Below are 26,406 nucleotides of genomic sequence, written 5' to 3'. Positions count from 1 at the left end.
GTCTCCCTTGGGGACACCCAGGACGCCTCTGGCCTGGCGGAGGCCGAGGCTGGCGCAGGGAAGGGAGCCCCGCGGGTCAAAGGGGACCCGGGCGGGGCGGGCGGCCCTGGCGGGGCGGAGCGGGCGGCGCGGGGCGGGGACCGGCGACAGGCGGCGGCGGCGGCAGAGCGAGCGCGGGCGCCCCTGGGTCTCGGCCGCCGCCATGGCCACCGCGGACCTGGAGAAGCTGCGGATGTCGGCGGCCGGCAAGGCCATCGGGGTGCTGACCAGCGGCGGCGACGCGCAAGGTGGGCGCGGGGCGCGGGGCGCGGGCGCAGGGAGGGGGTGGCGGCGCCCACCTGTCCCCGGGCTCTCGGGGCGCGCGGCCCTCGGCCGGGGACCCGGGCACCCAGGACCGCCCGCCGCTGCCGCCCCGCTGTCCCCGCGCGCCGCAGGCTGGTGGGCTACGTGCGGCGGGACACGGCCGGGGGCTGCGCGTGCGCGGGGCGGGCGCGGGGCGGGGACAGGCGCGTGGCGGTCACGCTGTGTCGCGGTCGCCCCTCGGCCGCCCCGGGCACCCCCTGGCTCCCCCTGCGCCCCTCTGCCCGGGTCCGCGTGCCGGGCCCCACTGGGTGCGCCCCGTCTCCCGGAGGCCCCGCAGGGAGCCCCGGCCCTTCCTGGTTCCGAAACGCGCCCGGGGATCCCCGCGGACCCTGCTCCCCTGGAAACCACCCGGGACAGAGCCGCCCTGGGCTGCACCCCTCCCATCCGCCGCCATCCCCGTCTGGGGGTGCAGGGAGGGGGGACGCCCCACAGCAGCCCCTCAACCTCCCCCTGGCAGTCTCTGCCTGGTTTGGGGCCTGTGGGGTGGGGAGCCCCTGCGCCTTCCGCAGTTTCCTCTGGCAAAGCCCTGATCCCACACGTCTCTCACCAGGGAGGCCGCAGGTGGTGTCACCTGCCCAGGGCCTGGGCCTCTCCACCCGCACTCTGGTGGCTGGTCTTGTCCTGACTGCTGGCCGTGCCACCCCCATCTGCTGAGCCAGTGGGCAGGACCGCACCCCTAAACTTGAGGAAAAGGAGGGTCTTCCTCATGCAGCCTGGAGAGGAAGGGGAGGGGCGGGGAGTGGCAGCCACCGGTCTGTTTCCTTTCTGACGTTTCTGAGAGCACGGCCGCACCCCCTCCCCAGCCTTCTGGGCCCCGACTCCCAGGAAAAGGAAGGAGTGAGGTGGTGTTTCTTCTAAGTGACCAGCCCCGGACGGTCGAGCCAGGCCTGCCAGGCTGGCGGTCAGCTGTGCCCTCCTGCACGTCCGCAGCCCCCCGTGGTGGCGCGAGCTTGCTGGGCTGTGGGCAGCTCCCTGGAGCTGGCCCAGGGTTTAGGGGCTGAGGCCAGGGAGGGGGCTTGAAGGGCCATCCCCAGAGCTGGTGGACCTGGCAAGAGGCTGGCAGTGGGGGACACAGAAGGTGGAGGCCAGGCCCGTCCTGGGGGGCTGGGGCCCCTCGCTGGGGAGGAGCTCCTGGGTGTCCACGGACTGGACGCCGTGGCTCAGCACAGGTGGCGTCCACTCCAGGCTTCTCTTCTGTAAAAGGTGACATCAGCACCCAAGGGCCAGGGCTGGGTAAAGGGTGTGCATGCAGGTGGCAGATCCCCACCCTCTCTTGGCACATGTGGGACCAGGGGCCTGGCAGTGGCCCTGGGACCGGGCAGGAGGGGGCGTCCAGGGCACACACAGGGCAGGTGTAGAGATGGGCAGGCCTCTCTGGGCCCGTGTCCCCGGCCCTGCCAGCCTGGCCCTGGCGCCTCTCCCGGGGTGGGCACCTGTCCTGGAGGCGGCTGGGAATGTGGCCATCAGTGTCCCAGCTGGTGCCCGAGGGCTGCCTGGCACACGCCTTTCTCTGCTTCTGGCCACCTCAGCTCTCTTGAGTGTGCTCTCCCCACCTTGCGTGGATGTACCGTGTGGCTGAGGTGGCTGTGTGAATGGGGTAACCGCTGGTTCCTGGGGGGCTCCATAGATGCCCCTGGCTTTGGGCTCGGAGGATGCGGCAGGAGGAGGATGAGGGAGCTGGTTGTGGCTGCATGAGGAGGAGGAGCTTAGTGTTCTCACGGGAACCCAGGCCTCTGCGCTTCTCGGGGGAACCAAGGCCTCCATGCTTTGTGCCCTCCAAGAAGCACCCTCAGCGCCCCAGGACAGCACTTACCCCCTCACCAGCACCGCTCAGCCATCCTGACTAAAGATGGCGGGGTCTGCTGACCCCCAGGGCCCCCCCACCTTCCGAATAAAGGCCGCAGGCACCATGCCTGCTTCTCCATGTGTGTGCGTGCTCCCCCGTCCATGCATGCTCCCTTGTGTCGGTGTGCTCCCTCGTGTCTGTGTGCTTTCCTGTGTCTGCGCATGCTCCATCATGTCTGCATGTGCGCCCCATGTTTGCATGTCTCCCCATGTCTGCATGTGCTCCCCATATCTCCATGGGCCCTCCCATGTCTGTGTGTGCTCCCCCGTGTATGTGTGTGCTTCCCCCTGTCTGCATGTGCTCCCTCGTATTCGCACATGCTCCCTCGTGTCTGCATGTGCTCCCCATGTCTGTGTGTGCTCCGTGTGTGTGCTTCCCCATGTCTGCGTGTACTTCCTCGTATTTGCACATGCTCCCTCATGTCTGTGTGTGCTTCCTGTGTCTGCATGTGCTCTCCTGTGTCCGCACGTGCTCCGTGTCTGCGTGTGCTCCCCATGTCTGCGTGTGCTCCCCATGTCTGTATGTGCTCCCCATGTCTGCGTGTATACCCCTGTCTGCTCATGCTCCCCACATCTGCTCATGCTCCCCGTGTTAGTACGTGCTTCCCATGTCTGCGTGTGCTCTCCTCCATCCCCCATGCCGTGTTGGTGTGGGCTGACAGCGGCGTGGAAAGAGCAGGCCCTGTGTGCGCTCCGCTCCCAGACGTTGGTGTCTGGACTTTGGGGAACGTGTGGAAACCGACCATAGCCTGAAGGGAGGACAGCCTGGCCCGCAGACCCTGTAGCCGGCTCGGGCCTGTGCTCACCAGCTCTGTGAGCAGCTCTGTGATGTGACCAAAGCACTCCCCTCTGGCCTCAGTTTCCCCTTCTGTAACCGACTGGAGGGGTGCACCAGGCCCCCTTGGAGTCCCCTTCCCACTGGCCCTGAGCGCCTGTCCTCTGTTGGAGCTCCCTGTGGCTCCCGTGTCAGGCGATGGTTGTCCAAGGACAGGTGTCATCTCAGACGCTTTAATATCTCAGGTTAATTTATGCAAAAGTAACCGGAAGTCACAACAACCACATGGCCGTCCCCCTGTTCCCCTGTTTGCACCCCTCGGTCTCCCCGGGAAGGCCCTCACCTCTCCCACCCCGGCCCGAGCCCCTTCACAAATGTTAGTCTTGCTGGGAATCTCAGCTCCCCACAGAGCGGCTGTGTGGACACGGTCCTGGGGTTCCAGAAGCAGGAGGCGACCAGCCCGCCGAGGCTGGGGCAGGGGGTGCGTGTGGACACTGGAGACCCTTGGCCCTGTGCTGGAAGGGGCCCTGCCCTCCCTCTTCGTCTTAGCCGCCCAGAGCTGGGGGCTGGGAGGTGGTGGGGGGCAGCTGGGGAGGTGCAGGCCTGGGGAGAGTGGGGGGCGGGGAGCTGGGGGCCCGGGGAGGGCGGGGTGGGAGCTGGGGACTCCAGCCAAGCATCTCCCTTGGGGCCTCGAGGCCCCCGCGCTGGGAGAGGCCCCTGTAGAGCTGAGGGGGGTCCGAGGTGAGGGTGTGTTTCTTGTCTTGGAGGAGTCCAACCCAGCACCCACCTGAGGGCCACAGGAGGCAGGGGCTCTGTCCCAGTGGGGGAGGCCCTGCCTTTGGGGGGTCCTGTGTCAAGTGCCAGCCTTGGCACAGCTGTGTGGGTTTCGGGCATCAGTGGAAGCAGGGAGTTGGACTGAGAGGCGAAAGTTCACTGGAACATTCCTTGGGGAGTGGGCAGGCTGTTGCAGGGAAACCAGAGTACGGAGCAGCCCTGCCAAGACCCCCTCTGGTGACTGGGCAGTGTCCCCCTGGCCCGGGCCTGGTGCCCCGAGTCCTTCCTCCTGCGCTCCCCCTTCCATAGAACTGCTCTCTTGCTCATCCCCTCATCTGTGCCCCCCACTCGATGGCTTTCAGGGTCACACCTCTGCACACACCCGGACCCCCCCTCAGGCTGAACCCTGCCCTTGGCCGGGCTCCCCAGTGTGCCTTATTTCTGGTGTCTGCTAGCTTTTCCTGGAAGCCGAGAGCTGCTCGCCAGGGGTCACCGGGCGGCGGGGGCAGCCGAGCTCCACCAGCGGTGACTGGGCAGCTGGGTGACCCAGGTGGGCGGGCTGGACCCTGGCGACCCCCGTGCGGGTGCTGACCTCTCGGCGGTCCCTGCAGGCATGAACGCGGCCGTCAGAGCCGTGACCCGCATGGCCATCTACGTGGGAGCCAGAGTCTTCCTCATCTACGAGGTGAGGCTGGGGGCCGGGCCGGGAGGGGACGCTCTGGGGGTGGCCGGCCGAGGGGGCTTCTCCGAGGGTACGCCCAGGGCCTCCTGTCCCACCCAGTCACCTGGAAGTGTTTGGGTGAACCCACTGTGGGGGCTCGGGGGGGGGCGTGGTCTGCAGGGGGAGGAGAGGTGCACCCTGCGGAAAGAGACCCCCGTTAGTGCCCAGCCCGGGCCCAGGGACAGAGGCCGGAACGGGGGAGGGGAAGGTGGGGCAGGGGAGGGGGGCGGGAGGGAGAGGCCCCTGGGGAGGTCCAGCAGAGCCTCTGGGGGTGCGGGGCTGCACCTGCTCCCCCTGCCGCACCCTCAGCCTGTGCACTTGTCCCTCTGAGGGGTCGGGGGTGTGGGTCAGGGTCAAGGGCAGCTGGCCCCGAGGCCACCAGGCGGCAGCTCACCCCTGGCCCTTGAGAGACCTGGGCGGCCTGGGCCCTGCCCCGAGACCCTCCCCACCCTGCCTGCTCTCACCCCCGCCCACCCACCCAGGCCCTGCGCCCAGTGCCCGCTTCCCTGCCACCCCCTCCCGCTCAGCACCCCCTGACCCCAGCCAGCAGTTCTTCTGCAACAGACAGCAGTGGGAGCCGGGCCTGCAGCGGACGCCCCTCCTCTGTCCTAGACCCTCCCCTCGCCCCCCACCCCGCTTCCCACTGCAGATCTGGGGCTGAGCCGCCTGCAGGTGAACTTCCACCCACACACAGGCTCCGGCCCTGGGTTGCCCGCCTGGTCTCGTGGTTTTCAGGTCCTCTCATTATTTGGTGTTTGCTGTTTATATAAACATAGCGGACCCCAGCCACTCTCCCCCTCCAGGGCTCCAGCACCCCGCTTCCGCTCGGCCCTGGCCCTCCCTCCCCTCTCGCTGCCAGCGTGTCCCGCCACCTTTGCTCAGGCCCGAGACTGGATCCGTGCCCTGTCTCCCGCTGACTGCTCCCCTCCCTGCAGGGCTCTGAACCCCTACAGACTAGCTGGGACCCCTAAAGCGTCCACATATTCTCGAAGCTTATTTCCTCAGAGGCTCCTGGGTCCCTGAGTCAAAAGCTCAGACCCTCCCCTGCAGGAGCTAGGTAGGTGTGAGCATGCACTGATGGCATTCTGGAACCATCTGAAGGACCTTGAGAGGTTCTGCAGGGAATGTCTCATTCAGGGGCTGAGATTGCCTCTGGCAGGGCAGTTGGGGTCCAGACGTCGCCCCTGGGGCTCCACACCTGGGTCGTCACCTGTGCCCCTCATCCTCCCTGACTCCTGCCACACAGGGGTGTTGGGACAAAAGCAGGTGAGTGAATGGTTTTGTATTAAAGCGTGTCACTGTGTCTGGCCCCGAGCAGGGTTCAGGAAATGGTGACTGTTTCTTACCAGCCTGAGGGGCTGGAATTGGGCCTTTGGGCTAAGAGTTCCATGCCCAGGGGAGCCAGGAGAGCTGCTCAGAAGTGCTCTGGGCTGCCCACCCTGGGAGGGAATGAGCTCTCCGTCGCTGGAGGTATGCAGGGACATTCCAGAAGATTCTGAGACTAGGAAAGGAGGGCTGTGTCTGTGCAACTGATTTGGAAGAGCTGGCCTGACCTGCCTCGTGGGGGTCTCCAGACCTGCATATAGCCCTGCTCTGCAGGTTGGGGGCCCCCAGCTGGCACCAGTGCAGGGAGCTATGCCCCACACCCCAGTTTTTGTAGACTTCGATTTGTGTGTTTCGTAGCTGCCTGCTCCGGGCAGGGCTGCAGGTTTTGGGGATGTTTTCCTACCTTTTCTGTGTGTGGGTGGGAGGCTGGCGAGGCACCTGGGGGCTGAGACAGAAGGATGCGCCCTCACTGCCCCTCTGCCTGCTGGCCCCTCAGTGGGGGAGCATTTGTCCTGCTGTCCCCAGGGCCTTTGTGGCCAGGGAGAGAACTGGGCCTGGGGACGGCAGAGAGAGAGGCCATCACCTGGAGCCGCCCGGAGGGCTGGGGGCCCTGCTCGCCTCCTCTTGGTGATGCCGCGTGCTTTTACCATCTGTCAAACACCCTCCCCTGTACCCAGAACATTTAAAGAATACAAGAAGGAGGGGCGAGACATGAGCAGGCACTTCCCTGAAGGGGCTATGTGGGTGGCCCACGTGGGATGGGGTGCCAACCCCGGGGTCTCCCCGGCCTCTACCTGGCAGCTGGTGACCAAAGCCCCCAAGAAGGCTGGGGCACAGCTGCCTGGTGGCCGAGATGATCAGGCAAGTGGTACCACATGCCGTGGGTCGGGGGAGCAAGTGGGCGCAGCCCTTTGGGGAGCCGTGTGGCTGAACCTCCAGAGCTGCCCCTGCGCCTGCCCTCGGACTCGGGCCTCCGCCAGGAGCATGCCAGCCGAAACGTGCACCCTTGCCACCGGGAGAGGGATGCTCACGCAGCTGTTTCTTTTCTCCATTTTATTTTTATTGTGGTGACCGGGATCTAACAGTTTCCCATCTGAACTGCTCTGGGCGTACAGTTCCGTTACGGAATCACATTTGCCATCACCATTGTCCATTCCCAAACTTTCCCATCACCCTGAACAGAAACTAGCACCCATCGAGCCATAACCTCCTTTCCCCTCCGCCCAGTCCTGGAAACCATTCTTCAGCCTCCAGTCTCGGGAATTCGCACATTCTGGTTATTTCACGGGAGTGGGATCACACAGCAGCCGCCCCTTTGAGCCTGGCACATTTCACGCATGACACCGTCAGGGTCGTCCGTGCTGCCGTGCGGCCCAGAATCCCACCCTTCCTGGGCTGAGTAATGTCCCATCGTGGGAGGGACACAGTGTGCTGTTATTCTCTCTGTTGGGGCCACTCGGCTGCCCCCGTCTTGGGGCCGCTGCGAAACACGCCGTGAGGAACGTGGGGGCAGCGTCTGTGAGTCCCTGCACTCGGATCCGTGGGGTCTGTGCAGCAGCCTCATTTCTAATCACCCCACAGTGGCAGCCCCCGGGTGCCCACCACAGTGGGACAGATAAGCACCGGGGTGTTCTCGGGATCGGCTGTCACAGCTCCAGGCACAAGCCGCCGATTCACACACGGCTGGGCAGAGAGAGCAGGCCGCGTGCTTCTGTTCCTGTCGGGTTCCCGCTCAGACGTCAGGGCAGCGTGGCCTGGGGAGCTCGGGGCCTGGGGGGCCCGGAGGGGCTGGGTGCAGGAACGTGTGTTCAGCTGTGGGAATTCTTCCCCTGGGGCTATGTGATGTTGGCACTTCGCTGCCCATGACTTACGCTCAACACAGCTGGTGAGCCTGGCAAGGGCGGTGGGCAGCTCAAGGGCCCCCAGCCTCTCCCCGGCAGCCCATGACCACTGGCCGGCCCAGGCCTCAGCACCCCAGGCCCCAGGGGAGAGGATCCTCGGCCGGGGTCTTGGCCGCGGTCAGAGGCTTGGGTCCTGCATCCGGCGCGGTGGAATTTTGGCTGCTGTCTGCAGTTCCCAGACAGATGGATGGGCTTGTCCAGCCACCTTGGCTGCCTGCCTCATGCTGCCCCTGCTCTGGTTTCAGGGCTACGAGGGCCTTGTGGAGGGCGGTGACAACATCAAGCAGGCCAACTGGCTCAGCGTCTCCAACATCATCCAGCTGGTGAGCCGGACCTGACCCCAGCAGGGGGCCGGGTGTCGGGCTGGTGGGGTCGCGACGGGCCCCGGGTGTCTCGGCTCCAGGAGTTCCCCGCTGCCAGCCGGCCCCCACGGCTGCTGCTGTGTGTCCTGGTTTTCAGGAGTTGGGGGCAAAGTGGGAGCAAGCCCCCTGGAGCAGGTGGGGTGGAGACCCTCAGGGCTGCCCCTGCATAGGGATGGCTTGCCCCTCCCCCACGCCCAGGGCAGCGAGGGGCCCTGACTCTGGAGCCCCCAGAGGGGCAAGCAGGGGAGGGGGCTGCTGGGAGCCACAGGAGCTGCTGTGGGCTAGGGGTGGCCCAGGGGGTCCAAGGAGGCCGGGACGGCCCGGGGAGGCCTAAGGGACTCAGCTGGGATGTGAAGCTGTGCGGAGGGCGGCTGGGGAAGGAAGCAGAGATCGGCACTGAGAGTCGGGGAGCCGAGAGAGCTGGGAGTGGGAGACTGTGCCTGGGGGGCTGTGGCCAGGAGGGGCTCCCCAAGGCTGGGCAGGATGGGGGCTCTGATTGTGCTCTCAGGACGTGCCTGGCTGCCTTGGGTGGAGATCAGGGCGGTTTGCGGGGCAGGGGGGTTCCCGGCAGCCAGTGAGGTGGCCGTGCTGGGGCCCAGGCCTGAGATGGGCGGGATTTGGGGCTCTGCTCGTGGGTGGCTGTGCCAGATCCAAACCAGCTTAGCCCAGTGGGGGATGGGCCTGGAGTGTGTGTGTGTGTGTGTGTGTGTGTGTGTGCGTGTGCATGTGCAAGCAGTGTCCTGGGGGAGCAGGGAGGGCCCTGTGACCTCAGTGCTGGCTGCAAACGCTCCTTCCCCTGGGCCAGGGTGAGCTCACTGGTTTGTTCAAGGCCCCCCCACCATGTGTGTGAGTGTGTGCACGTGTGTGCATGTGTGTGCATGCACGTGTGTGTGTCACGTCCCGGTGTCTGAAGCCTTAGACTCCCCTGCTGCCCCCTTTGGCTCCCACCGGTGGGGAGAGGCCAGTGGGCATCCGGGCAGCCCCCGGCAGGCCCCTCTCTGTTCTGGGGTCCCTGCTCCCCCTCGTGGCTGCCCACTTGTGTCACTCTCCACCCTGCAGGGCGGCACCGTCATTGGCAGCGCCCGCTGCAAGGCCTTCACCACGCGGGAGGGGCGCCGGGCGGCGGCCTGCAACCTGGTCCAGCGCGGCATCACCAACCTGTGCGTCATCGGCGGGGACGGCAGCCTCACGGGTGCCAGCATCTTCCGCAGCGAGTGGGGTGGCCTCCTGGCGGAGCTGGTGCAGGAAGGTGGGGCCTGGCGGCTGGGGGCTGCTGTGGGCAGGGGCCGGGGCCACCATGTGCTGACACCACCTCTGGGAGCCCAAGGACAGAGTCACCCCTGGACCCCTGAGGATGCTTTACGGCGCTGCTGGGGCTCGGGCTGGGGGCTCGGAAGCCGTGGCCGTGGCCGGCACTGCTGTGGGAGCCGCCGGGACCAGGGCAGGGGAGGCTCCGGAACATTCTAAGGCAGATGAGAGCTGTCTGGCCAGTCGGCCCGGGACGGTGGTCCTGGCTCAGCCCCGAGGCCTGGACGACCCTGGGCAGCCTGGGGAGATGAGCTGGGACGACAAGTCTGTCTCTTAAGGGTTCCCCAGAGCCCAGACTCCGTCACCCTGAAGAAGTGTGGGAATGTGTCAGACAGAGCCCGGGGTTGCCAGTCGGAGAGTGGCCTCCAGGGCCTTTGCTGTCCTGTGCCACTCGTTCTAGGGACCCCAGAGGTGGGTCCCCTTGGGGTGACACATTTGTTCAGCACCCTCAGCGCTATCCAGGGTTTTGTGCCCTGTGCAGTGGCCGAGGGGCCCAGGCAGGGCTGGCGATGTCCCCGCGGGCCCCACATGCTCATCCTTGCACAGGTGCGATCTCCGAGAGCGCGGCCCAGAGCTGCTCCCACCTGAACGTCGCCGGCCTGGTGGGCTCCATCGACAACGACTTCTGTGGCACCGACATGACCATCGGCACCGACTCGGCCCTGCACCGCATCATGGAGGTCATTGACGCCATCACCACCACCGCCCAGAGGTGAGCGCACCCCGCTAGGACCCGCACCCCGGGATCCGCACCCCGGGACCTGCACCCCAGGACCCCATGTCCACCTCACACCCAGCCCAGGGACCCTGCATCCACCCAGTGCCCCAGGGACTCTGTGCCCACCCCCAGCATCTGGCCAGCCTTCCCAGCAGCCACCCTGCAGGGCCTGGCCTGTGCCGATGTCAGCGGCTGCCGTTCCCTTGCCAGCCTGCCCCCTTGGCCACCCCGGCGCCTGCGGCCTGCAGCTGGGGCTGTGCATGGTGGGAGCCAGGGGCCGGGATGCCGTGGGGGCTGAGGGGAGCTGCCTGCTCTGTCGGGGCCGCCTGTCCCTGGGGGGTGGGTGCCCCCTAGATTCCTCAGGCCAATCGCGGCAAGACTGGGGCTCGTGAGTGGCCTTTGGCCTCAGGAAGAGGCGAGTGTGAATCAGCCTGAAGGCTGCCATGAGTCCGGGGGCCCTCCACCCTGAGCCCTGGGTGCAAGGGGAAGTTTCTCAGTCCTTTGCCTGCGCCCCACGTCCAATGTGCCCCGGGCGGGCTGCTGGCCAGTCGGGCTCGGTGCTGGTGTCCCCAGGAGGCTCAGTGCTGACAGGTCCGCTCTGCTCCCTCTGCAGCCACCAGAGGACCTTCGTCCTGGAGGTGATGGGGCGGCACTGCGGGTAAGGGGGCCCCTCAGGTGGGAGGGGCTTGTGGGTGGGGGGACCCCACAGGAGAGGGGGTGTCTTGGTTAACAGAAGGGTGTGAGGGGGATGTCCTGGTCAGCTGAGGGCCCGGGGTAAAGGACGTGGGGTTCCCTGTGTGTTTGCTGGCTCCGCCCACAGCTCCGTCCCTGGCGACTGGTGCTGTGTCCCGCATGTAGTAGGTGCTCATCTAATGCTGAGCAAGAGGGGGTCACGGGGTGGGGTCCCTGGGGGTAGAGGAAGGGAGTGGGGGGACAGAAGCTGTGGCTCAAATGTGTGCTCCCCAGGAGGGGGTGTGTCCCCCATGAGCCTGGGGAGGGTCCCCAGTGTCAGGTCAGGAGTGGCAGGAACCCCAGGTGGGCCCTGTTGGGGGGACCCCTCCGTGCTGAGCCCCAGCTGCCTCTCACCCTCCAGGTACCTGGCGCTGGTGTCCGCGCTGGCCTCGGGGGCCGACTGGCTCTTCATCCCTGAGTCGCCCCCCGAGGACGGCTGGGAGAACCACATGTGCGAGAGGCTCGGCCAGGTGAGGGGCAGGGGCGCTGGCCCCGCAGGGTCCACTGTGAGCCTGGGGTCCATACCACGCCGGGCAGCCAGTGTCTCTGATTCTGGAGGCCACTGGGTGAGCCTTGGGGGGCCCTGGTGGTCAACGTCGGCCGACTCCTCGCGCTTCTCTGTTCACTGTCTGTCGGCCTTGGTGTTGCACGTCCTGCCCCGGGTCAGGCCAGCTCTGTGTGGTCAGTGGTGCCAGTGTGGTGGGTGCGGGGTGGGGCCCAGGGTCAGGGCCACTGACGTGGGGCCTGGGATGGTGGGAGACTGCCCCTGAGGACAGGGAAAGGGGACAGGGACCCCCCGGGGCAGCAAGGGCCTGTTCAGGGGGGCTGCAGTGGGGAGGGGTCTGCAGAGGTGAGGGGACCCACGCTGGGAGAGGGTTTCAGGGGGAGGATGTGGTCAGAGGCAGGGGTTCTGGGGCAGGAGAGGAGGGGCGCATGTGGGAGGCTGAGGGAGGAGGGCTGGAGTGGGGGAGCTGGAGCAGAGGCCATGCAGTTCTCCAGGCCCCTCGCGTGGAGCTGAGGCCCTGGCGCAGAACGGGCACGGCCGCTGCCCCAGACCCCCTGAGACCCCGGCTAGGACAGGCTGGCCCCTCTGATGGGAGAGGGTGGGGCCGTGCTGGGAGGAGGGGTGCCCTCGGTCAGGGCCTCGGGGGCTGGGATGTGGGTTGGAGGTGGGGAGCCCCTGAAATTGTGCACCCACGAGCGTGTCCCCCTGGTGCTGGGTGAACACAGAGCCTGGGGGCGGGTGGGGCGGGCAGGGACCCAGCAGCCTCCTTGCCGGGTGGCCTGGGTGTCCTCCACCCTGACCTTGACTGACCCCGGCAGTGACCCCTCCTGTCCTCTGCAGGGTGGGGCCGTGTGCCTGGGCCGCAGTGAGGCCGGGCCTGGGGCCTGGGCGGGGGGCGGGGGGCGGGGCTGCCGTGTCCGGGACGGGGTCCCAGGCCTGGGGCGACAGCTGAGCCCAGGGTCTGTCTCTGGCCCAGACGCGGAGCCGCGGGTCCCGACTGAACATCATCATCATCGCGGAGGGGGCCATCGACTGCACCGGGAAGCCCATCACGTCCAGCTATGTCAAGGAGGTGGGGGACCCTGGAGGGGGTGGGGGGCCCTGGGGGGGTGGGGGGCCTGGAGGGGGTGGAGGCGGGGTCACATGGGTGGGGGGCTCCCCGTCCCATGTACGCTGACCCTAGCACCCTGGGGAAAGGAGGAGGTCCTGGGCAGGACTGGGGGCACCGGGGATGTTTTCTCCCCAACCTCAGCCGGGAGTGGGATGGGCTCAGCTGGTCTCCCCAAGACCCTCAACTCAGGCTTGGGCCTGCTCAGGGCCCCCCAGTTCCATCAGATCCTGGTCCCCGCGGGTCCCTGGTCCCCGGAGCAGCCCCTTCCCTCCCCCACATCCTAGAGGCCCGTCCGGCCCCCTGAGAGCAGCCGGGGCAGGTCCCAGCTGGACGGGGGAGGACAGCCTGTCTCCATGGCCTGAGCCCTGTGGCCCTGTACCCTGACACACCCCACCCCTCTTCCAGCGGGATCCCGGCCCTGTAGATGCGCCCCCATTTCAGCTGCCGCTGTGACCCTGTCCCCAGTCACTGCCTCTGCCAGGAGCCCGCCCATCTGTGCCTTCTCTGTGCACTGTGACCCCCAGAGCCCCAGGCACCCGACGGGGCCAGAGGCCATATGGGTGGGGCCTGCGTGCCATGGACCCCCCGACACACACACACACGCCATGGGCGAGGACCCCAGCTCCCCAGGAACCTGGAGGGGCCGGCCCCGGCATCCTGAGGCAGAGCAGGGAGCGTTGGGACCAGGGGAGGGGGCAGTGGGGGAGGGCAGCAAGCCTGGGGCCCCCACCCCCTCTGCTCCCCCAAGCAGCTGGTGGTCCAGCGTCTGGGCTTCGACACCCGTGTGACCGTCCTGGGCCACGTGCAGCGCGGCGGGACCCCCTCGGCCTTCGACCGCGTCCTGGTAGGCGGCAGCGTGGGCCTGCGTGGCTGGGGGGAGGCTGTGTAGGTGCACGTGTGGGTGTGTGGGCCACGTGTGAGGGCGTGTGTGTGGACACGTGGCGTGTGATGGTGTGGATGTTGGTGTGTGGATGTGTACTGTGTATATTGTGTGTTGATGTGTGGATGTTGGTGTGTTGTGTATGTTGGCTTACGTGCTGTGTCGGTGTGTGTGCGGTTGGGTATTGGTGTATATTGATATGTGGATTTGTAGCCTGTGTGTGGTATGTGCAGATGTGTAAGGAAAACCTCTGTTAGCCGGGAAGGCACATGGCTGGTGTCCGCTTGCTGCCAGGTTGTGTTCCAAAATGGCATTTCTCCAAAATATCAGTGTCCACTTTCAACAGCCGTCTGCAAGCTGTCTCGGCTGCAGCTTTCTGAAGTCCTGTTTCTGAGCAGTTACAGGGCTCCAGCGATTAAATCAAGACCCAAGCCGAGTGGGCAGGGCCACACCTCCGTGGAAACAATCCCAACAGGTCACACCCTAATCAAAGGTGTCACTCACAGTTGGGTGGGTCACATCTCCATGGAAACCACCGAATCCCAGTCCCAAGAGATTGGATTAAAAGAGCGTGGCTTTTTCTTGGAGGACACAATACATGCGAACTGGCCGTGGGTCTCGTGGCTGAGCCCGGCTTCTGTTTCCTGGAGGGCGGAAAGCTCGGGACTTGGACCTGGGCTCACAGCCCCAGCCCTCGCGGTGGCCGGGGACCTCGGCGACAGCTTCTGGCCACCCGGAGACCCTGGAGCCACAGCCTTTATGGCCTGGGGGACGCCCTGTGGTGGGCAGGGAACATGCCAGATTCTGGCCTGAATTTGCCACCGTCCGCCCAGTGGTTTCTGCCGAGTCCCTCCTCCTCTGCAAACAGGAGTCATGTGGATTCCAGCCAGTGCACCCTCGGGGCCTCTGGGGGGCCAAACGGGGACAGGGCCTGGGAGTGTAAAGTGCCTGCGGCTGAGGGCCAGGCCCCCCGGGGGGCTGCGGGCTGGAGACTGCCGGGCAGAGGGGACCCGCGCCCGAACCACCGTGCTGGTGTGAGGCCAGCTGCCTGTGCCGGGCCGAGCTTTTCACAGGGGCCCTCAGTGGCCAACCCCCCTGGGGTGCAGTCTCCAGATGGGGGACTGATCCTCAGAGAGAGCCCTCTGCAGCCTGGCCCTACACGAGGACCGCTGAGGGAGCCCCCGGCCCCTGGGACATCTGGGCCAGCCCACCGGCAAGCCCAGTGATGGAGATGCTGCTGTGACAGGTCTGAGGGGTCACCTGCCCCCAGGTTAGGCCACCCCAGTTCACGGATGTGGAAGAAGACAGAGGGCAGCGTATGGCTCAGCAGTGGCCGTCACCAGGATTGGCATTTTTGTGCTGGTTCCCGAGCCCTGGCGCCCACAGGGAACACGGAGAGGGCCGGTCACACCGGCACAAGCAGGGGCTCCTGTTACAGGAGAGGACCCGAGCTCAAGGAACCCTAGGGAGACACTGAATCTGTCATCCAAGATAGTTGGGAATGGAGAGCCATCGGTGCCTCTCCCGCAAGGCGGCCGGGAGAGCCGTCTGCCAACGTCAGCCGTCCCCTGCTGTGCTGGCGCCATCGGAGCAGGAGGACGGGCACACGCTGCCTTCCCCCGACAGGCCTGCCGGGAAAGCCAGGACTTAAAGGAGCCCGAGTGAGAGGCTGTGCCGCAGACAGAGCCCCAGGAAAGCTGCTTCCCACACCAATCTTGCCACCTGGCTGTGACTGTGGGCAAGCCACGCACCCGCAGTGGGTGCCACGCCTCCCTGTGGAATAGTCCCATAACAGGCTGTCGTGAATGGTGGTTGTACCGAGTCACCATCTCTGCTGCCAGTTCTTCTAGAAGTTTCTACCTGAGTGTGGAAAGGGCTGTGAAGGCCATCTGCACCTCTGTGAAGGGATTTGGGGTGCAAGGCATGAATGCCAGTTCAGCACAGACCCAGAGCAGAGCAGAGGGGCCCAGCATGCATGAGTGTGTGTGCCAGTGTGCACGTGTGTGCGTGACCATGTAACTGCATGCATGTGGGAGTGAATGTGCATGTGTGTGAGTAGCTGTGTAGTGTGTCTATTGTGTTGCTATGTGTATGAATATGTGTGCATGTGTGAGTGGGCAGCATGTGTGCACACGTCAGTGAATGGAAGTGTGTACGTGTGTGTGGGTGGGTGTGTGCTCACACGTGCAAGAGAATGTGTGCCTGCATGAGTGGGCATGAGGGTGTGCATGTGCGTGGGCATGTGCCACACCTGTGTGAGTGAAGGCGTGTGTGTGTGCAAGTGCATGCATGTGTGTGGACGTAAGGGTGTGTCTGCACGAGTGTGCATGTGTGTGCACAGCTGGGTGGGCCACACAGGCTGGTGCCCCGATCCCCCAATCCCGCCCCCGTGACCCCCAGAGCAGCAAGATGGGCATGGAGGCGGTGATGGCGCTGCTGGAGGCCACGCCCGACGCGCCGGCCTGCGTGGTCAGCCTCTCGGGGAACCAGTCAGTGCGGCTGCCCCTCATGGAGTGCGTGCAGGTGGTGAGTCCCGGGGCCGCCGAGGGCAGGGCCGTGGGGAGTCCGCTCTGCCCCCCTCCTCCCTTCCAGGGCCTCTCAGGGCCCCCTCCCTGCAGGCCTGGGGCTTCTCCTGGGGTGCCCACCCCTGCCGCATGGGTGCACGCTCACCACGAGCTTGTACCCTGGTCGTTGGGTCGGTTGCTGCCTCACCCCGTAGGCCCCTATGGGCAGGCCCCTTTCTGGTTGCCTAGTGGGTCCGAGCCCTGCAGGCTGGGGGCTCGGGGGTCCCAGCCTCTGCTCCCTGGACTGGCCAGGGAGGGAGGGGTTTGGAGCTGCAGGGAGCTGGAGAAGCCAGGGCGGGGGGTGTCTAGGGGAGCAGGGGAGCTGGGGTCCAGGGGGGACCTGTGGGGAGCTAGGGTGTAAGAGGGGAGGTGGGGGACCTGGCAAACTGGGAAGGCCAGGTGTTTGGGGTGGGATGGGAGGGACGAGGAGGGCACAGCTCTTCAGAGGAGGGCAGGTTGGCCTGGCCAGCGGGCTGGGGGACCCCACTTGGGGGGGCTGGGCTAGTGGGGGGTGAGTTTGAAGCTTCTCTTGGGAGACCCCCTTCTGTGCCCCTGTGGGCTTTGCCACCAGCAGACTGGGCCTCGGCCAAGACTCTGGGTCTGCACTGGGCCCGGAGGGATCAGGCCTTGCCCTCTGCTCCCAGGCCTGGCTGGGGTGTGGGTGCCCGGCAGGGAGGACCGGGGCCTGGGCCCAGGAGCTCGGCAATCTGGCAAAGCCAGGAGACTGGCTGACACCCCCCCCCACCAATGGACTGGTGCCCCAGTGCCACTGAGTCAGGCTGTGGCCCTCCGCCAGTCCACGCTTCCCGTTTTATTTCTTTAAGACAAAGGAGGTGCAGAAGGCCATGGACGAGAGGCGGTTTGACGAGGCCATCCAGCTCCGTGGCAGGTGATCCAGCCGGGGTGCTGCTCCGTGAATGTGGGAGGAGGGGGCCCTGGCCCAGCACCCTGGAGCCCACGCAGACCCCCAACTCACCCACACAGCCGTGGTCTGGGCTGTGGACATGCCACGCGCTGCGCAGGTGGAGGGGCTGCTGGGCTGATGCGCAGCCCGACACCCTCCAGGTCGGGGCAGAACCGAGATTCCGAGTGCCGGGGGGGAAACAGGCAGGGCAGCCGGTGAGTGGGGGGCAGCGGAGGGCAGTGCCAGCAGTGCCGGCGGCCTGGGTGGGCTCTGTGGTGGCTGGAGGGGGGTGTGGACACCTGCCCGGTGCCCTGGGATGGCCCTAACAGCTGGGTGGGCAGCTCGGAACAGCTCGGGACAGCTCGGAACAGCGGGCTTTGATTCTCTCCCAGTTCTGGCGTCGCGGTGAGGAGGTGGCCGCCTCTGCCACCCAGAGGGGGCCTCTCGCCTTTTCCCACCCTTGGTGGTTGTCGGCTTCAGGCTGCGTCACCCAAGTGTCTGTCTCCTCTGTCTTCCTGTGGCCTTTCCCCCATCCTTCCGTCCATCTGTCCGTCTCCCCTTCTCACGAGGACACCGGTTGTGTTGGAGGAACCCCTCTCCTCTCCCACGAGCTCATCCTAACTTGCCTCATTCCACCTGCATCAACCCTGTTTCCAGAACTGGGGCTTAGGACTGAGAATCTCTTTTGTGGGACCATGAGTTGACCCACAACAATCCCCCACAGACATGGGGGTTCAGTCCTAGGGTGGAGGAAGATGGGGGGCAGCAGTCCCTGGAGGATTCCAGAAAGGCCAGGTCAGATTTGAGCTGTGGCTCTGGCTTTCCATCACTGCGTTCCCCGGCTGTGACTGAAGCTGGTGCCCTCTGCCAGGGCCGATGTGGCTGTGCCCGCTGCCGGGGCAGGGATGGTGTTGGCGTTTGTGCTTTGGGGGCAGGGGGCAGCCTGGGGTGTGTGGCGACAAGAGTGGGAAGCCGGCCCCTTGTGTGTCCGGCCCTGCATGGCTGGGCCACGTGGCCGCGTGCTGGGCCGGGGGCTGCTCTGAGCCGGGGGCTGTGCTCTGCTGGGGTCTTGTTTGCTCCCTGACCAGCTTCCCTTCCAGGAGCTTCGAGAACAACTGGAAAATCTACAAGCTCCTCGCGCACCAGAAGATCTCCAAAGAGAAGGTGAGGCGGGTGCATGGCCGGGCACATGACGGGCCCACGGCCTCGCCAGGTCTGCAGCCAGCCAGTGCCTGCCGTGCTACAGGGTCCAGAAGCAGCGGGGTCGGTGCTGGTCCCACATGGCCCGTGTCCCGGCCTCATGGCAAACCAGGCCGAAAGGCAGGGCCTGCCCACTGCTTCCGTAAGGGTGGAGGGAGAACTAAGTCAGGGCTGTATGTTTAACTAGGGAGGAGAGTGATCCGTTTATGGAACTTTCTCAAATATCCAAAGGTCTCAGGAAATAGTTTCTTTTCAAGTTAAGAATGATGAAAGACGCTGCTTTTATAACCCCGAGGGATGGTGATGGGTTCTGTGCAGTCATAGGCCACGGATGCTGGCTCTGTGGCGTTCCAGCTGCTGCCGGGAGGTCAGATAGAAGGCCCCTTCGTGGCCTGGGTGGGAGAGGTGTTGAGGACGGTCATCTGTCAGGGCCTGCCCTCCGTGCCCGACGCACGTGCCCACTGACAGAGGCAGGGCCACCACTGCCACTGCACTTTCCCTGTGGACCTCAGCGCAGGGTCCCCACGTCTCGGTTCTCAGGCAGCGAGCGTTCTCCACCCGCTGGGCAGACAGGGAGGCAGACGCTGGGCCACTGGGCTGTTTGCCCACCCCCTCGGGTGTGTCCTGGCTGCAGCCCATGGGCAGGTGGGGTGCGCAGGGCTGAGGGTGGCCCTTGGGACCGTGGCATCTGTGTTCCTTCGTCTGTAAGGTGGGGTGGTGGCATCACCTCCCTCTGGGTGGGGGGGCGCGGCGTGGGGCCTGGCCAGAAGCGGGCCTGGCTGAGCGCAGGTGGCTGTCATGGTGGAAGAGGCCCCTGCACTGCAGCCGCAGCTCGGGGGTTCTCCTGCTCCGTGGGCAGCCACCTCCCGGATGCCCTGAGTCCTCCAGGGTCCTGCCTGTCCCCAGAGAGGGGCAGCACCTTCTGTGGGAGATACTGCGGGCCCCACCTCTCCTCCCGGAACGGGCTGGGGCGTGGCCGCCTCGGGTGGGCAGGTTGTGGCCAGTGGGGCTGGCTGTTGCCAGGCACGGGCATGGGGGGTGGGGGGCCTGCTCTTGCTGACCCGCTGTTCCAGGGCCCCAGGCCCCCGCCCCTGGCCTCACACCCTCGTCTCCTTCCCACCCCCTCCCCAGACCAACTTCGCCCTGGCCATCCTGAACGTGGGGGCGCCGGCGGCCGGCATGAACGCGGCCGTGCGCTCGGCGGTGCGCACCGGCATCTCCCAGGGCCACACGGTGTACGTGGTGCAGGACGGCTTCGAGGGCCTGGCCCAGGGGCAGGTGGGCGCGGGGGCGGGCGGGGGCGTGGCTACAGGAGGGAGGCGGGGCCGGGACTATGAGCGACACAGGGGCGTGGCTACAGGAGGGAGGGCGGGGCCGGGACTATGTGCGACACAGGGGCGTGGCTACAGGCCGGGACTACTGGAGGCCTGGGGGCGTGGCTACGGGGTGGGCGCGGCTGCGGGGAGAGGGCGGGGCCCGGACTGCAGGGGCCTGGGGGCGTGGCTGCCTGCTGGCTGCGGGGGCTGGTCCCTCCGGCTTATCATCTGCCCCCACCTTACTCACAAAGGAGGACTGAAGGGGCCGAGATGGCACAGCCCAGGGAAACGAGGGAAACGAGTCCGAGGCCCTTTGAGAGGGGCTGGCACCCCAGGTGGTGGGGGTGGGTGCCCTGGGAGCCCCGGGACCGAGTCAGCAGCCCCCGCAGTCAGCGGAGCTTCCGCGTGGCCCGTGTGGTGACCCGTGAGGACAGGCCGCTGTCTGAGGAGGGCGGCTAGAGCCACAGCGGCTGGCCGGGGCTGGCCTGTCCCCCTGAGGCTGTGCCCCCCACAGGTGCAGGAAGTGAGCTGGCACAACGTGGCCGGCTGGCTGGGGCGCGGTGGCTCCATGCTGGGGACCAAGAGGTGAGTGGGCGGCTGGTGGGAGAGCCCCAGGGGCGCCCCTGGTTCACGGGGGGTGGGGGAGGACTCTGGGGGCAGCCAGACGGCACTGGGCCTGGCGCTCTGGGTCCAGGCCGGGCACTGCCAGCAGATGCTGCGGCTTCACGCCGTACCCGTCTCTGGCTACAGGACCCTCCCCAAGAGCTACCTGGAGAAAATCGTGGAGAACATCCGCATCTACAACATCCACGCCCTGCTGGTCATTGGCGGGTTCGAGGTGAGGGGGCTGTGCCGGGGGCCATGCTAGGGAGGGCGAGATAGCACAAGCCCACTGTGGGGAGGCGTCACCACAGCCGGCTGGTGATTGCAGGGGTCACTCCGGAAAGCGTTTTCAAGGGTGGTGTTTGGTTCAGAGACTCGTGTACCTTCCCCTGAAGCTCAAGTTGACAAGCACCCTGTGCTGATGGGGGTATTGGGGGGCGGGGAGAAGAGGAGGAGGAGGAGGGAGAGGAGGAGGAGGAGGAGGGAGGGGGAGGAGGAGGAGGGAGGAGGAGGGAGAAGGAGGAGGGAGGAGGAAAGAGGAGGAAGGAGGAAAGAGGAGAAGGAGGGAGGAGGGAGGAGGAGGAGGGAGAAGGAGGAAGGGAGAAGGAGGAGGAGGGAGGGGGAGGAGGAAGGGAGGGGGGAGGAGGAGGGAGAGGAGGAGGAGGAGGGAGAGGAGGAGGGAGGGAGGAAGAGGAGGGGGAGGAGGGCAAGGGAAAGGGGGAGGAAGGAGAAGAGGAAACAGCCGCCTTGGGCTAGCTCTGAGTCCCTGGCTTCTGTCCCAGTTGGTGGCCAGGGGGATGGGGCAGCCTGGATAGGGGGCCCTGAGTATCTGGCTCAGCAGAGCTTCTCCCCTGCACTTGCCTCAGTTTCCCTCTCTGTGAGATGGCCGTTCCATCTCAGGAGTTGTTCATGTTGGAGGACATCCTTGATGCCAGTGACCTCCATGCTTGGCAAGCCGCTAATAAATAATAAACTTCCCCCCAATTTCCCCTTCCCCCCAAAAGCCTGAGCCCCTTTGTGACTGCACGGAGGGGTCTGAGGTTGAAGCAGGACGTGGGCTTTCTCTTGTCCTAACTGAAGTCCGGGTGTGGCCTTCCTGGTTGCCCCGGACCCCGGTTTTGGGCCCCTTTCGGCCGAGCCTGGCAGCCGCTGTCCCCGCTGTCCTGCCCTTCTCCCTGGGAGGCGGGGCAGCCCAGGGGAGGGGTGCCCTCGGCACTGAACCCCACCCTCCGGCAGGCCTACGAGGGGGTGCTGCAGCTGGTGGAGGCGCGCGGGCGCTACGAGGAGCTCTGCATCGTCATGTGCGTCATCCCGGCCACCATCAGTAACAACGTGCCCGGCACCGACTTCAGCCTGGGCTGCGACACCGCGGTCAACGCCGCCATGGAGGTCGGGGCACTGCACACTGCGGGGGTCCCGGCCCCTGCCCCTTCCCTGGGCCCCCTCCCCAGCCCTGCTCCTGGGTCCCCCCTGGGCCCTGACCCCTGCCCCTCCCTCATCCCCCTCCTCTGGCCTCTCCCCGGGCCCCCTCGGAAGGTCTGACGTGGGGGTCCCCTGACTGCACCCCCAGAGCTGTGACCGCATCAAGCAGTCGGCTTCGGGCACCAAGCGCCGCGTGTTCATCGTGGAGACCATGGGGGGCTACTGCGGCTACCTGGCCACGGTGACCGGCATCGCCGTGGGGGCTGACGCCGCGTACGTCTTCGAGGACCCTTTCAACATCCACGACCTCAAGGTCAGCACGGCCCCCACCAGCCCTGAAGGCGGTCACCCTGTGGGCCTGGACGTGGGCCCACTCACAACACGTGGGGCGGGGTGCAGGGGGACATGCAGGAGGGGCAGAGGGTGCCGGGGCACAGGTGACGGGGCCTGGGTGTCAGAGGGCAGGGTGGTGTCCCGGGTACGTCTCCTTACACCTCAAACCTGTGATCTCTGTCAGAAAAGGCCTGAGCCTCAGCAGGGTGTGATTCAGTCGGTTTGGGCTTCATCGCGTGACCCCCCACTCAGTTAGGAGTGTAGGACAGATGAGAGTTTAAAAGTAAAGAGCACTCAGAGAAGAGTTCAACTACGAGAGATTTTTACTAAAGGAGCACGTAAAGTAAAAGGAACAAGTTTACAATGTAAAAATTAATTGATACATCACCAAATCTGGGAGCCCCCACTCCTCCAGATGCCGCTGGACATGGGATCAGAGAGCTCCCCCTTGTCTCAGTTACAGAAAATTTATAGCATTTTGATTTAGAGTACCTTTAATTCAGTCATATTCTATTTTTACATTAAATGATGCTTTATGAACACAAATGTCTCATGAAGCAAAGCCTCTCGATCCATGAATGGTTCAAATCAAAGGAGGGGGTCCACGTTTTCAGAGATGTAATTTTGAATGCCCGTAAAACTCTACTGATAATATTTTTACTAATTAAGCTATGATTTCTGTAAGAGCAATGTAACATACTTTTCCTTGTATAAAAATTAGAAAAGAGATTACTATTACTTGTCTCTAACTTGTTAATACAGTTTTCTCATTTTATTCTATTGACTACTTTAGCCATTACATCATATTGATAAGCATACATTTAATTAGGACTATATTCAACCTTGCCATATTATTTATGACTTTTCTGTTATTAAAGTAACAGCTGCAGCCCATCCTGTTTTCACAGAGGACCAGGTAGTTAATGTTACCTATATCTAAGAAGGTTGAGATGACCTTCCTCCTTTCTTAAAAATATTTGCAGCTTTTCTAACTGTTTAGCTTCACCTTCAGTATAATTTTCTAAATGGGACTTGAAGGATATGAATTATCTGTCCCAGTTATTATAGTAAGGCCTTTCCATCATTTAGAAATTGTACTTGAGCATTTTTAGGTAAAAGTTCTGTTAAATATGCTTCTGTATCAGAAGGAATAACTAGTTCTTCACCATCAGAATAGAAAATACGGGAGCAATATAGGGTGAATGAGTCAGCATCATCATTAGATTCCTCAGTAGAGATGCTATCCTGTGACAGTGGCAGGTGTCAGGGTGATGGGGCTATGAGTGACGGGGGTCAGGGGGACAGGGGGTGGGGGGACAGGGCCACAACCCTGGAGGCCTACTGCCTCTGGGGTGGTGACCCCCACCCTCAGGCCTGCCCTGCACCCCAGCCCCTGCCCGCCCCTCACCCACCCCAGTGTAGCCTGGAGCTCCTTCCTGAGGCCCCCTGGGACTGCAGAGGCCAGACAGGCACACGGGGTTGGGCTCCCCCCATCACCTGCATGTCACCTGCAGACAAATGTGGAGCACCTGACGGAGAAGATGAAGACTGACATCCAGAGGGGCCTGGTGCTCCGGTGAGGCCCCATGGCCTGCTACGGGGTGGGGGGCAGGGGCTGTGGGGTTCGGTGACCTTGGGGCTGTGGTGGAGAGGGGGACACAGAAAAGCAGGGGAGGCCGGGCTGATGGGGGTGGCTTGCTGAGAGCTGCTGCCCCCCCTCTCCCACACCCAGCGGAGCCTGGGCCCTAGGAGGCTGGATTTGGGGGACCACCTGGGCTGGTCCCCACTCAGCTTGGGTCCCTGTGGTGCCTCTTTCCAGAAACGAGAAGTGCCACGAACACTACACCACCGAGTTCCTGTACAACCTGTACTCGTCCGAAGGGAAGGGCGTTTTCGACTGCAGGACCAACGTCCTGGGCCACCTGCAGCAGGTACGGGGTGGGGGGCCCCCCTGGCCCGCGGGAGCCCCCTGCCCCGTGGGCACCCACCTCACCCGGCTCGTTGCAGGGCGGCGCCCCCACCCCCTTCGACCGGAACTACGGCACCAAGCTGGGCGTGAAGGCCGTGCTCTGGATGTCGGAGAAGCTGCGCGCCGTCTACCGCAACGGTGCGTGGGGCGGCCGCGGCCCTGGGGGCGCCTTCCGCGGGGGCTGGGGGGGCTGTGGGGGCTTCGAGGGTCTGCGGGGGTCTGCGGGGGCTGCGGGGGTACTGCGGAGGGGTGCTGCGGGGAGCTGTGGGGGGCTACGGGAGCTGCGGGGGCTGCGGGGAGCTGCGGGGGGGTGCTGCGGGGAGCTGCGGGGGCTGCAGGGGGACTGCGGGGGGGCTACGGAGGCTGCGGGGAGGTGCGGGGGCTGCGGGGAGCTGCGGGGGGCTGCGGGGGCTGCGGGGGGGCTACGGAGGCTGCGGGGAGGTGCGGGGGGCTACGGGAGCTGCGGGGGCTGCAGGGGGACTGCGGGGGGGCTACGGAGGCTGCGGGGGCTACGGGAGCTGCGGGGGCTGCAGGGGGACTGCGGGGGGGCTACGGAGGCTGCGGGGAGGTGCGGGGGGCTACGGGAGCTGCGGGGGCTGCAGGGGGACTGCGGGGGGGGCTACGGAGGCTGCGGGGGCTACGGGAGCTGCGGGGGGCTACGGAGGCTGCGGGGGACTGGGGGGGGCTGCGGGCCTGCGGGGGGCTGCGGCCGCCGACTCGCCCCGTCCGCCCTGCAGGGCGGGTGTTCGCCAACGCCCCCGACTCGGCCTGCGTGATCGGCCTGCAGAAGAAGGCGGTGGCCTTCAGCCCCGTCACCGAGCTCAAGAACGACACCGACTTCCAGTGAGTCCCACCGGCGCCGCGGAGGGGGCACCCGGGCCCGGCAGGGTCCCGAGGAGGATGCCCCCGCCAGGCCACGCGGGGCAGGACGGGCCCCTGCCTCCCCCGCAGTCCTTTAAAGGGGCGGGCGGAGAGGGGGGGACAGGGTCAGCCCGGAGGAGAGCTGGGGCTGGGTGGGGGGAGAGTGCTGGTGTCGGGGCCCGTGCGGTTCCACCGGGTGCAGGTGCGGGCGCAGGGCGGGGCCTCCACGGTGGGCGGGGCCAGTGCACGGGGCCCGTCTACGGGGTGGGCGGGGCCTCCACGGTGGGCGGAGCCGGTGGGCGGGACCTCCGCGGCGGGCGGGGCCAGTGAACGGGGGTCGGTACGGGTGGGCGGGGCCTCCGCGATGGACGGGGCCAGTGGGCGGGGCCGGTTACAGGGGGCGGGGCCTCAGCGGTGGGCGGGGGCCGGGGCGGTCTGAGCCCGTGGTGCCGCCCGCAGGCACCGCATGCCCCAGGAGCAGTGGTGGCTGGAGCTGCGGCTGATGCTGAAGATGCTGGCACATTACCACATCAGCATGGCCGACTACGTGTCCGGGGAGCTGGAGCACGTCACCCGCCGCACCCTGAGCATCGACAAGGGCTTCTGAGGTGGCCCCTGGCAGAAGGGCCCCTGCCACAGCCCTGCCCAGCCTGGTTCCGGGCCCCCCCAGGCCTCCCCTGGCCGGTGACCAGCCTGCGCTCCCCTCCCTGCTACTTCCTTCCTGCCAGGAGAGATGACAGTACCTTGGGGCGCTCTCCTTCCACCCAGGGGTGCAGGGGCATGTGTCATCAGATGCTGGGGCCCTTTGGCTCCGGCACCCTGTGCCCAGAGCTCCCCAAGCCTGGTGTGCACCCAGCACCCAGCAGCCACCCCTCACCCTGGCCGACCCCCACCCTCCCAGGCCCCCACCCTGGCCGACACTCACTCTCCCTGGCCCCCCACCCTCGCTGGCCTGCCTGCACCTGGTCTCGGCCGGAGGGGTGTGCTCCCGGGGTCTCACTGTGCCCCTGTTCCTGCCTGAGCCAGCCACTGTGGCTGACCAGTTCTGGTCACTTTTTCTAGAAATAAAATCACCCCTGACTGGAGTCTGTTCAGTCTTGAGAAAGCATGGGCCTTGGAACCTTCTAGGGAGGGAGGGAGGGCTGGAGTGTGTGGTGGGCAGTAGGCCCTCCAGGCCACACTCATGTTCTCAGGAGACAGGGGTCTGGGGGCGAGGGAAGGTCCAGGAGGCAGCCCACAAAAGGCCAGCGCTGCTGTGGGCCATGGCGCGGACTCTTCCAGGGAGTCCCAGCCACAGTGTGGAACCCCACCCCTCTGCGTGACCCCAGGAGCTTGTTGGGAATGCAGGGTCTTGGCCATGCCTCAGACCCGTTGCACCAGGACCTGCATTTTAGTGGCACCGCGGTCACTTGGGTGCTGAGGCCCAGGAAGTGCTGTGTGTTGCACAACCCACAGCCCCTTGGGGTTCCTGGCATCTTAGGGCAGGGGGAGAGCCTGTGAGCTCAGGGAAGGCCCAAGCCCGCTCTGTCCAAATCAACCAAGTCGCCTGATCAGGTCAGGCCCTCCCAGGGTGCCCTTCCTCCTGATTCTCTTGAGGGCAGCTGTTTAGAGACATTTGTCAGCCTGCGAGAGCCTCTCACCTTTGTTGTGTCAGGCAGCGAGTGGGAATGAGGTCCGTCCACACCTGGGAGGAAGGTGTGTGTGGGGGGGCAAGAATCTCACGTGCTGCCTCCCACGGACGGCAGACCCTGGTGTCACCCCCCGAGAAACCAGCAGGTTCGCAGGTCAGGATCCGGCCTCGGGGAGCAGGGCTGGGTGGGCACCAGCCTGAGGGCCCTGGGGACAGGAGAGCTCCATCTGGCTGCCCTCCATCTCGGGGCTGCCCCTGCACCCCAAGAGCAGAGCCCTGGGGA

General features: G+C 65.6%; 1 protein-coding gene across 1 annotated transcript; it reads left to right on the top strand.

The window, feature by feature from the left end:
- Window positions 1–202: 202 nt before the first annotated feature.
- On the top strand, window positions 203–25,578 carry PFKL (phosphofructokinase, liver type). Its single transcript, XM_037830704.1, has 22 exons — window positions 203–287; window positions 4,369–4,442; window positions 7,951–8,028; window positions 9,127–9,316; window positions 9,922–10,087; window positions 10,707–10,751; window positions 11,187–11,295; window positions 12,307–12,402; window positions 13,193–13,285; window positions 15,722–15,847; window positions 16,710–16,774; window positions 17,890–17,953; window positions 19,121–19,267; window positions 19,820–19,890; window positions 20,056–20,143; window positions 21,145–21,297; window positions 21,479–21,643; window positions 23,178–23,239; window positions 23,483–23,594; window positions 23,671–23,770; window positions 24,370–24,475; window positions 24,953–25,578. The coding sequence occupies exons 1-22, from the start codon at window positions 203–205 to the stop codon at window positions 25,098–25,100; spliced, it is 2,343 nt and encodes a 780-aa protein (XP_037686632.1). The 3' UTR covers window positions 25,101–25,578.
- Window positions 25,579–26,406: the final 828 nt, after the last annotated feature.

The sequence above is a fragment of the Choloepus didactylus genome, chromosome 1 (genome assembly GCF_015220235.1).
Source record: "Choloepus didactylus isolate mChoDid1 chromosome 1, mChoDid1.pri, whole genome shotgun sequence".
NCBI lineage: Eukaryota > Metazoa > Chordata > Mammalia > Pilosa > Megalonychidae > Choloepus > Choloepus didactylus.
Note: the sequence above shows the minus strand (reverse complement) of the source record. Positions and strands in the feature narration are given on the sequence as shown.